A 10,568-nucleotide genomic window follows, 5' to 3' on the forward strand; every position below is an offset into this window, starting at 1 on the left:
CCTGAGAAGGTTTACCCCTGAAATTCTGCATTTCAAAGCATCGCTGAGGGTGGTTGGGTCTCCCCGAGTGTGATTTTTTTTTTTTTTGAGCTCTTTGCGAGGAACCACCTGGCCAAGCTCTTAATGTGCTAATGTCGATTGCTCTGTGCTTATTTAATTATCACCTGAGTTTAAATGCTTTAAGCTAGTGCAAGTCTCTGCCTCTGCAATGCCTGGTGGAAATCTGCTGGGTGCGATTGGCTCCAGTCCTTCCCTGGGTGTAATGGTCTCCATCAGCTCTGTCCCAGCTCCCTCTAGTGAGAGCTGAACCTCAGTTCCTCGGGCTGGAGAAGACCCATGAGCCGTTCCCCTCCGGCTACGTGGAGTCAAGTTTGTGTTTTGTGGGGAGCGAGATGAATTATATGCAAAGCAGTAAAGGTCTGGTGGGATGTACTTAGCAGCCGGTCTTGTTTTTCACTTTTGCTTATATATCAATGTCCTTCTAATAAGCTGGGGAAAAAAAAAAAAAAAACACCCAAATTTTGTTTCCAAGACTATGAAATTTAGGACAACTATTACTGGTGAGAGGAAAACCTCCAGTAAAAGCGATTAACATCTCCATGTATGGGCTATATATCTCCTGGGTTTGCTTTTTATATTCATGGTGTTAAACATAACTTGATGACTTGGTGTTGGCCATGCTTTGAGCTCAGCTGGATGGGAGATGAGTAGAAGAGACCACAGAGGTTAGAGATCGGGATCGCATCCTGACCGGTACCTGTGGGGGTTGTGTTGGGTTACGCAAAGGAGAGGATGACTCAGAAGCAATGAAATATTTCCCAAATGCTGGAAGGGGAGGAAGACCCAACTGACGGGTGATGAGTTTCTAAATGGATGAAGTAAGAGGAGACGATTTATACGTGACCTCTCTCTGCGGAGAGATGGAGGCACCTCAGACTCAAGGAACTGAGAAATACCCACCTTTATTCCATCTTAACCATTTCCTGAAGTACTTTGTACATAAATAAATTAGAAATTACTGCAGCGTGCCCGAGCCAGGGTAATTTTAGAGTCATGAAACCTACTTAGACATTACTTTTTTTAGTACTCTTGTCCTATCTTCATTAAGTGTTTAGCAGGTCCTGTCAGTGCTTTTTCAGTTTTTTTTTTCTTTAACACATTTGCTGCTGACGTGCTTCTGCTGGCTTTGCTTGGAAAGAAACAGATTTACACCACCAAAAGTGGCTTCAAACCGTGCTGGTGGCATCCAGCGAGCTCAGCCCAGGAGTCCTGCTCAGAGATCTTCCTTCTGCAAGAAACTCCCTGATTGCTCCCGCTCTTCCTCCTCCTCGTTCAGCATGTGGGCTTCACCACTGTCGTCGTGGATGTTGCTCGCAGCCCTGATGGCCGATTTCATGGCGGTGTCGATCCAGGCGTGAGGCTGAGCCGCGTGTTCTCCTGCAAAATGCACCCTGCCCTCATGCTCGAAGAGAGCCTGCGAGTAGTCGACGAACTGGTAAGGGGTGAAGGCGGCAAACGCCCCCAGGGAGTGTTTGTCCAGCTGCCACTTCTGTATCACGTACTGGTCGCAGGTGTACTGCAGGTACTCCTTGCTCACTTGGTGGATATCTGACAGGTCTTGGAGGACCACATCCAGGCACTTCTCATCCGTGAGAGGCAGGAAAAACTCAGCGTCGTCGTTCCAGGTGTAGGAAGCCAGGATCACGCCCACCCCGCTGGAGAAGTTGTGGCTGGGGTAGTAGATAAAGCGGGAAGGGAGGTCGGTGATGGACTGTCCTCCTCGGATGCCGTCCTTCTCCCAGAACTTCTCAGTGCAAGCCAAGATTATTTTGGTGGAGCTTGCATAGTGGATGGAGCGCAGGGCATGGGTCTTCGGAGGAGAGAGGGGTGGCAGGAATTGGATATGTCTGGTGGCCTTGGCGGTGGACGTGATCAGGACGTAATCTGCAGTTATTATGGTTGGGGCCAAGGTGTCGGGAGCGCGGTAAAACACACGGACTTTGTTTCCCTTGGTCATGATTTTCTCCACCGTGCAATTGAACTGGATGACATTGGGCAAGGCTTCGTGGAAGGCTTTGGGCAGTTGGTCAAATCCCCCTGTGATTTCATCAAAACTGAAAGGAAGAAAAAGCAGGAGGTGAGGGAAGGACGTTGGGGTTTAGGAACTGTAAAACATGACCTCTTCTAGAGATGCTAACAGAGCTTGGGGACCCTTTGAGTCAGAAGTGATTCCCATTCAGACATCTAAATGCCACTGAAATTTTCCTCTGGTGGTGGATTGCTGTGGACCAGAACAAAGTAGGGTTTGCCATGAGAGACATCATCTTACCTCTCATTAGAGAAGATATCAAAATCCCACAGCGAAGCAAGGAAGGACAGATAAAATCCGGAGTCCTCGTTCAACAAATCACCAATCATCTGAACTGCTCCTCGGCTTAGATTTCCTACTTTAGTCAAATACTCCTAGAAAAGCCAGGAAGAAGACGTAGCCTGATGTTATTGTCTCAATTAGTGTGTGCATCCCCTTTACATCCCCAGCCAAAAGTCGTGCCCTGCTGCTTTGTTCCCGCTCCTGATGCGCTTAAAGCCTGCACCAGAAGTATTCTTTTTTTTTTTTTTTTTTTATGCAGCTCTTGTAGCTGGAGATCAATGTCTCCTCTGGTTTAGCCCAACAGAAGCTCTGGAGGTGAATGAATAAGGGATTTGTGGATTGGTGGACCCACTCTGAGACAGCGGGATCAGAGGAAAATGCAGTGGATTCCTCAGTAAATCCTCCACAGCGTGTGATACGTCATCGTGTCTGATTAAGAGACCCACGATGGAGGAATACGGCTGATCTGGATCGCTTCCCAGAGCATTTCTAGCCACCACTGCTGCTCTCCTGTTTCCAGATGACGAGATTGCTTGAACAACTCCATCGGAGTTGTGTTTGCTCCTTTCTCTGCATTTTAAGCAGAAGGCAGCATTAATTAGGGAAAAGGCATTGGAAAGTGTCAACAGAGAAGAGACTAGAGTGACACAGATCCTTTCCCAAAGCAGGGATGAAGGTTAATCATCAGCAGGGGGGTTAAATTTACTCTCGAGCCCCAGCCCTTTACCTTGGTGGAGAAGGAGTCATGTTTGGCTAGATACGTCTTGCAGTCTGTTGTCTGGAAATGCTTGAAAGCCTGGAGGGGAAACGTGGATATATTCATGAGGAAAAGCGCATTTCTCCAAAGTGTTGTCCCTAAATTCTGCTGGGATTCATCTGAGGTATTCAGTCTTGGGCTCTGGTAACCCCTGGACCTGAGCTAGAGGATCCTCCTGCTTGGACTTCAAGTTTTGGGGAAGTTATGTCTTAGTGTGGCATTTTCTGCTTCATGCAAGTCTTGGTGAATCTGTTCTCGAGAAAGGAGGTCTCGTGTTTTGCAATCAGCTGCCCTTGTTTCTGAATAAACCTTCATGCTTTTCATTCTGAAAGGACCCTACTCTTCCTCAACCCATTGTTGAGTCTTCCTCAACCCATTGTGCAGGTCTACCGCAGCTCAGAGGAAATGGCTTCACAGAATGGTTTGGGTTGGAAGGGACCTTAAAGACCACTTAGTTCCAACCCCCTGCCCCGGGCAGGGACACCTCCCCCCAGCCCAGGTTGCTCCAAGCCCCGTCCAACCTGGCCTTGAACACCTCCAGGGATGGGGCAACCACAGCTTCTCTGGGCAACCTGGGCCAGTGTCTCGCTGCCCTCACAGTCAAGAATTTCTTCCTAATATCTCATCTAAACATCCCCTCTTTTAGTTTAAAACTGGTCCGCTTCATCCTATGGCTCCCCTCCCTGATCAAGAGTCCCTCCCAAGCTCTCCTGTAGCCCCTTTAGGGACTGGAAGGCCCCAGAAGGTCTCCCCGGAGCCTTCTCTTCTCCAGGCTGAACAACCCCAACTCTTTCAGCCTGTCCTCCCAGCAGAGGGGCTCCAGGCCTCAGAGCATCTCCGTGGCCTCCTCTGGACCTGTTCCAACAGGTCCATGTCCTTCTGATGTTGGGGATGAGCAACATCCCTTTCCCTGTGGGCACGTACCTTGTTTAGTGCTTCTCTGTAAAGCTGGCTGGCACTCTTGCCTCTCTCTGATGGTTTCACTGTGTAGTTTAGGATGTTGGGGTTTCTGTTCACTTCCTCAGCTCTTATCCGAGTGCCATTCACAAAGTACCAGGTGTTGTCGTCTGTCTGGATGAATGGGTTTAGCCTCAGGTCAAACTGCCGAATGAATTCACGGACGAGCCTAGGAAAGAGGAGAGCACATGGGGACAAGTGCTTGCAAACAACCAAACCCAAAAAAAACCCCATGACCAAAACATTAGAAGAACATAAAAGAACAGTTTCCCGTTGACTATGTTGGTGTAGCCACGTATTATTTTGGCTTGTGAGCGGAGATTGTGGCTATTTAAGGCAGTGCCGTCTCTATTTTTTTGTTGTTTGAAGTTGTCCTGCCTGTTCCCAGCTCGGTGCAGCAACCATGGGGCTATGGAGCAAGGAGCCCTGTGGCTTATGTTCTCTCCAGCTACTGGTTGCACAAGGATGTAATCAGGAGTAAGAGCAACAGACTGCTGAAGTGGGAGGGCAGGGGTTCCCTACAGCTCCGACCCTTCTCCATGGCACTGCGGGTGGACGGTGACTCACCTACAGCCTCTTCCCATGGCATTTTGGCTGATGGCCGAGCCCTGTTTGACTCCACCCTCTTGGAGACCCCAGGTTGGATGTCCTCTCCATCAGAACCGATGGAAATCCATCCATCTTCTGATGTTGTGACTTCCAAAATAGAGGTCTGACCATGCACGGGTATGATACTGAGATGAGAGGTCTTCATTCATTCTCCCAACTCAAATAATCGTGTGGTTTTGTCCCCTTTATGCTGATGCTAAGCTCTGGGGGAGGGATGGGGCAGACAGCTCCTTCCTCTTGCTGTGCTACACCCACGCCCAAGTCCTCAGCCCCATATCAAACCACAGCCTTGCTCCTCAAAACGGTCTGGCTCCTCATCTGATCATGGCTGTGAAGTAGGACTTACCTGTGCTTGCCTGGCAGGCGCATGGGTCCCAACTCCACATACCAGTCCTGTCCCTCTGGTCGGTACGTTCTGATCCGTCCACCGACCCGATTGCTCATTTCCAGAATGGTAACCTTAAAACAAACAGGGACAGGGTGGAGTTTGCAGATGTTTAGACAATGATTGTTTTAAGCAAACCACCTACAAAGCAAGTTCACAGGTACTTTGGCAGTCAGTATTTATGGCCCATGGGGTGAGAGAGGTCCCCTCCAGATGGCAAAGGAACAATGTGTAGATCCAAAGCCCTCTCTGTATTGCCCAAGACCCTTCTGCCTACAGGGTAGTTTCTCAGTTCCTGACTTTGTCCCGTTTGGACACCTACTCACTGATGAGAAGCTCCCTGTGCTGGAAGGATAAAAGAGGGCTTTGAAAACTGCCAGAAGAAGACATCAACTTGTCCCTCCATGCCTTTGAAACTCATGGGTTTGCATTTTGTCTAGGACCTTAGGATGGTCAACACAGTTTTGAAACCCCCAGACTATCTGGCGCCTTAACAAGGCAGGGTTTGAGGGGCTCATGAGTCTTGTGCTGGTCAATCTACAGCAACAAATGTCACCCGTTGGGCTGCGAGTTGCAACAAGTTGGAGAATTGTAGAAGTTGAGGCTGAAGGTGCCTCTAGAGGGGTCTAGTCCCACCTCCCGCTCACAGCAGCGCTGCTTCCAGGGCTGTCCCAGGGCAGCTGTAACTCTACTTGATCTCCAAAACCTCTTAGGGACAGAGAAAGAAGACTGCATCTCTTGACCTTTGCTGTTCACGTTCATTTGGGGCACATCTAAACACGCAGCTTCCCTTTATCCCCTTCTGTCCACGTCTTGTTTTGAAAATTGTGCCTAAACAGGCAAAACTACTGGAGCCCAATTATTTTTCCTTCCTTCTCCCACCACTGCGACCTACTCCCTTCCATTTCCTTCTCCCTCTCCGTGCTGGAAAATCTTTAGCGTAGGAAAACAAGACCCAATGGCACTCGTGGCTTGAGTGCAACTACTTACGGTGTGGCCAGCATCTCGGAGCAACTTCGCTGCTGTAAGCCCACTTATTCCAGCACCGACAATGACCACGTTTGCTGGATGAGTTGCAGGTTCTAGCCCATGTTTGACAATACTCAGCAGTTCCTCGTAGTCTTTGTCATGAAGGCAGTATTCAGGGAAACACGGAAACCTCTTGGCGCTTAGGAGACCTACTAGCAGGAGGATTTGGAAGAGGACTAAGGAGAGAAGGAAAGAAGAGAAGACAATAATGCAACGAAGGCACTCAGCAATCAGCATGCAAGTTCATTCCTGACAGCCCAGGAGGGAGGTGACCGCACAAACTGTCTCCGAGTGCGCTGGTGTCCAAACCCCAAAGAGGAACGTCTAGCAAATCTCTTTTCAAATCGGCTGCCGTGATTACAAAATCCACGGCATCAGCAGGTTTCTCATGACCGCAGCCAGATGTCAAGCGGAGTCAATGTGATTTTTATTTATTTTTTATTTAAGGAGAAATCAAGCCCATCGATGTTTTGGGGTTTTTTTTTTGTTGTTTTTTTTTTCCTTTCATATTCACGTTCTGCTTGTGCAACCGCTGTGGTGAGTTCCCAAAATGAGTTTGACCCCACTGAATAAGCTCAAAAGACTTCATAATGAATTAATGTCGCTCATGCGCAAAGAATTAACACAATCTTGTTGTCCCGACTGCCCTTTCCTCCATGCCTTAGTAATTCACGTCGGTTTTGATGCGGTGGATAGAAAGGTGGAGACGCTATTATACGGAAAAATGGACATAGATGGACAGAATAGATGGAGACGATATTACATAGAAAGACAGATTAGATAGATGAAGACAGGTGATGGGACTACTTCTGTTTATTTAAAGTGATTTAATTTCTGGGATACCCTACAGGGAGTAGAGTTACCTACAGGGGAGAGCAAGCAGACTGCAGCCCATTCAGAACAACCGTTTCTGCAGGAACAACAACATTATATTAATATTTTCAGAGAAGTGAAGCTTGAACAGAAAACCACCCCAGGATTTTCCTAATGTTGGTTTCTGTTCTCCAAAATAACTACAGAGCAACTTTCATTTACTTTTCCTTCCCCATCCAGCCCCAAAATATTGCCAGTTTCCTTCCAGGAAAAAAAAAAAAATAATAAAGAGCAGCAGCTTTTGAAACCACACCCTGGGTGATTCTTACTCCCGGAAAATCCCTGGGGAATCACTGCTTTTGCTGGAACAGCCCCAGATCTGCAGACAACCCGGATTGACGTTCATCTGCTGCGAATGAAGGTCAGAGCTGTTACCCTGCAGGGGATTTTCTGAGGGACCAAAGTCCAGCTCCCGAAAGCAGGACCTCCTACAGCCCCTAGAGCTGATCCAGCTTCCTGAAGACACCCACTGTGACAGTAAAAAATAATTAGAATCTGCTACAATTAGCTGCTTAACAGCAGGGTTGTCTTCTTCAAAGCGTGGCAGAAAGTGGTATCACACAGATGAAGCTGCATTGACCTTCCTGACCCAACGCTGCAGCCGCCCTGGTCTTCCTTGAGGACCAAGGATGCTGCCTTGAGTTGTGTTTTTTGGCGAGTGTGGGGTTTGTGGTGGTCTAGAGGCAGCAGCCATTCTTGCTGCCCTTATCTCACCCAGCGTGGCAACCCCGAAGACCTTATGGACCATGTGGAAGCCAAAGGATATCCTTTTTGGAGATCTGTCCCTCCGTGGGAGAAGACCAAATACATTGGGACCAGCCCTTGGAAACCTCTGATGGATCTCTGTCTTCCATCAGACCTTCTTGTGTTGTGGGTAGGTGTGGAGAAACCCCAAACCTGATGCAAGGAGGTGTCCTCCAGGAAGGGACACAGAGATTCTGAGCTTGTGCCTGTTGTTTCCATCTCTCCCTGCACAACTGGGACCAATCCCACTCCCTGGGCTTGCAAGAGAGGTCTCCTACTGCCCACAGCGCTGCAAAGTCAAGCTCCAAGGTGATCGCAGAGCTGAAGAAAGGAAGGTTTGTGGTTATGCTGTCAGGAGGCAACACAAAAGGCAGATGTCCCACGAGATAGGGGGGGAAAAAAAAAAAAAAAAAAAAAAACCCACACAAAAAGAAAACAAACAAACCCAACCACCAAACCCAGGCGCTGAAGATGAAAGCAAACCAGGAAAAAAAAACAGCGAGAGCGCTCAAGATTCAGAAAGAGTCACTCACCGATCCTAGTCATTGTTCTGGTAGGAAGAGAAGTCCTCTGTTGAGATTTGCTTTCATTTTATAGCCTGGCTTTGGAGAGAGAAAAAAAAAAAAAAAAAAAAAAAAAAAAAAAGAGGGGGCAACCTAGTCGTGGTGGTGCAAAACAAAAACTTCTGCCAATCAGTGCACCCCGGAAGAGAGAGCAGTGGGATTTGTCATAAGAAGGGGAAGCAGGAATTGAGCACGTAGTCAGTTCCTCTCCAGTTGGGTGGTGGGTTTTTTTGTTGTTGGTTGTTTGTTTTTTTTTCCCCTTTACTCACTGGCGTTACCAGCTTTGGACATCGGCCATTAGTCTACGGCGCGTTATAGGAAGCGTTATGATTATCAGAATACAGTAAGGGTGACCGCACCCTTCTCCACAAAGAGAACTTCCCAGCAGAGAACTTCCCAGCAGCGAAATAATAAGGTTTGCAGTTCTTTTTTTTTTTTTCCTTTCCCATTTAAATCTGTCTAAATATCATGGGATTCATTCGGCGTCCCAGGGAAACCTCTGCCCTAGCATCCGAAATGTCCTTTCTGGTGATGAAAATGGGCATTTCCAGGTGACAGTTCATCTGTTGGACACCCTTATGTTAAGTGTCGCACAATTTTGGTTTGATCTCGTCTTCATTGCTACGGAGGGAACCCAGAGCTCAGATGCCTTCACTGAAATGGCAAAACCTGGGTGAGTTGTACCAGCCTTTTTTCCAAAAATTAAGAACTTTGGTTTATGGTGCTTTGGTGGGTCAACCTGGGGAACCATCCCTTGGCTGGTTCACCACATCTTACCAACCACATGGACATACTCAACCCTATTTAGGCACCTTGGCTGGTCCATTCCTAAAAATAAATAATAATAATAATAAACCCACCATAAACCACCCTTTCCCTCCGAACTTTTTTTTCTTTGGTTAATCAGACAACTTGCTGATTTGATTTAAGAAACGAAACTCAAGGTTGGTGTTTCCCAGAATTCTGGGCCCTGAGGGATGATCTCAGTGTTTTGCAAACCTCCGTAGTGACTGGCTCTTCTTAGTACTTATTGAAATCCTCCTTTATATATATTTTTTTTTTTTTTCCTGCAATGCTTTCAGTTCTCCCTGTGTTGGAGCCCAGAGCATCCCCACTGGAGCTACGTGCATCAACGCAGAAGCAACCTCATTCCCTTGTGCTATTAAAAGTTGGGTCTTTAGATGTCTGGGTGTCTTCCCTGGCCACCCAGACAGGCAGGTTGAGAGCACAGTGCAGCTTTGGTATTATTATTATTTTTTTTTCTGTCTTCTTTCTGTACCATTTCCTTTAGTTCTTTGCTTGCAACAGCTCAAATCTCCTGTGCAGAGCCAACCTCATCAGCATGCTTTATCCCGTTTGAGTCTCACCAATATTGTGGGGTTTTTTTTACTAAGTTTTGTCATAAAATATCTTGAGGCGGAACAGAAACCGAAGGATTCCCGAGTCCAACTCCCAAAATTTAAGTAGAATTTTGGAGAATCACAGCAAGGGACATGGGGCTTTGGAAAGATCGGGTAGTGGTGACCACCCATGAGGCTACGTTGGTCTGCAGTGTCCCAGAAGAGTGGACTGCAGAAGCATGGCAAGGTCAGGACTGGGAGCGTTGCGTAGACATCCCATGAGTTACCCCTTCCGTGAAGTCGTGTTCTCAGGAAGTTACAAATTAAATTCTCCCTGGGTGACTCTGGTCTTTGGGGAATGGTGCTTGCGAGTTGCTTAAGCCACCGATGACCAAGGGTTTAATCTTCACCTCTGAATGTATTTGTACCTATGGGATCTCTTGGTTCTGGTGGGCTTGTGACTAGACATTGGAGTTTTGTGGTGCTGTGTTCAATGGGTCTTCTCAGAAGAAGCCGTGATGTGGGTCTTGCTCAGCAACATGCTTGTTAATGGCGTGCGGGGGTGTTCCTATAGCAAGGTGGAGATCTTGTGGTCCCATTTCCTCTACCTGCTCCTGCAGACAGCCCAGTCCTGGCGAAATTTAGTCTTCCCCAAACCCATATTCTCAGCGTTGCTGCCGGGATGGCCAAGGAGGTTCGCTGCGCTGTTGACATCACCTTGGCTGTGCCATCAATAGGGTCAGTCTCTTCCAAAATGGTGATGCCTTCAAAACTAGGACATATCTCTGCCTGCATCGAGGCCAAATTAGGAAGCGATTCTTTGCATCCAGTTCACAAGCTTTTATCATGATGTCCACCAAGTTCCCCTTTGTCTTCGTTAAAACTGGGCGACGAATGTCTGTGGAAACTTTCCTTCTAAGAAAAACTGAAGGACTGCATG

At 47.7% G+C, this 10,568-nt stretch overlaps 1 protein-coding gene across 1 annotated transcript; it reads right to left on the minus strand.

The window, feature by feature from the left end:
- Positions 1–1,273: 1,273 nt before the first annotated feature.
- IL4I1 (interleukin 4 induced 1) lies at positions 1,274–8,579 on the minus strand (the record flags this gene model as incomplete). Its single annotated transcript, XM_082496894.1, has 7 exons — positions 1,274–2,114; positions 2,330–2,463; positions 3,099–3,167; positions 4,053–4,254; positions 5,041–5,153; positions 6,070–6,284; positions 8,558–8,579. The coding sequence occupies 7 exons, from the start codon at positions 8,577–8,579 to the stop codon at positions 1,274–1,276; spliced, it is 1,596 nt and encodes a 531-aa protein (XP_082353020.1).
- Positions 8,580–10,568: the final 1,989 nt, after the last annotated feature.

Source organism: Vanellus vanellus (assembly GCF_965231255.1).
Source record: "Vanellus vanellus genome assembly, chromosome: 32".
Taxonomy (NCBI): Eukaryota; Metazoa; Chordata; class Aves; order Charadriiformes; family Charadriidae; genus Vanellus; species Vanellus vanellus.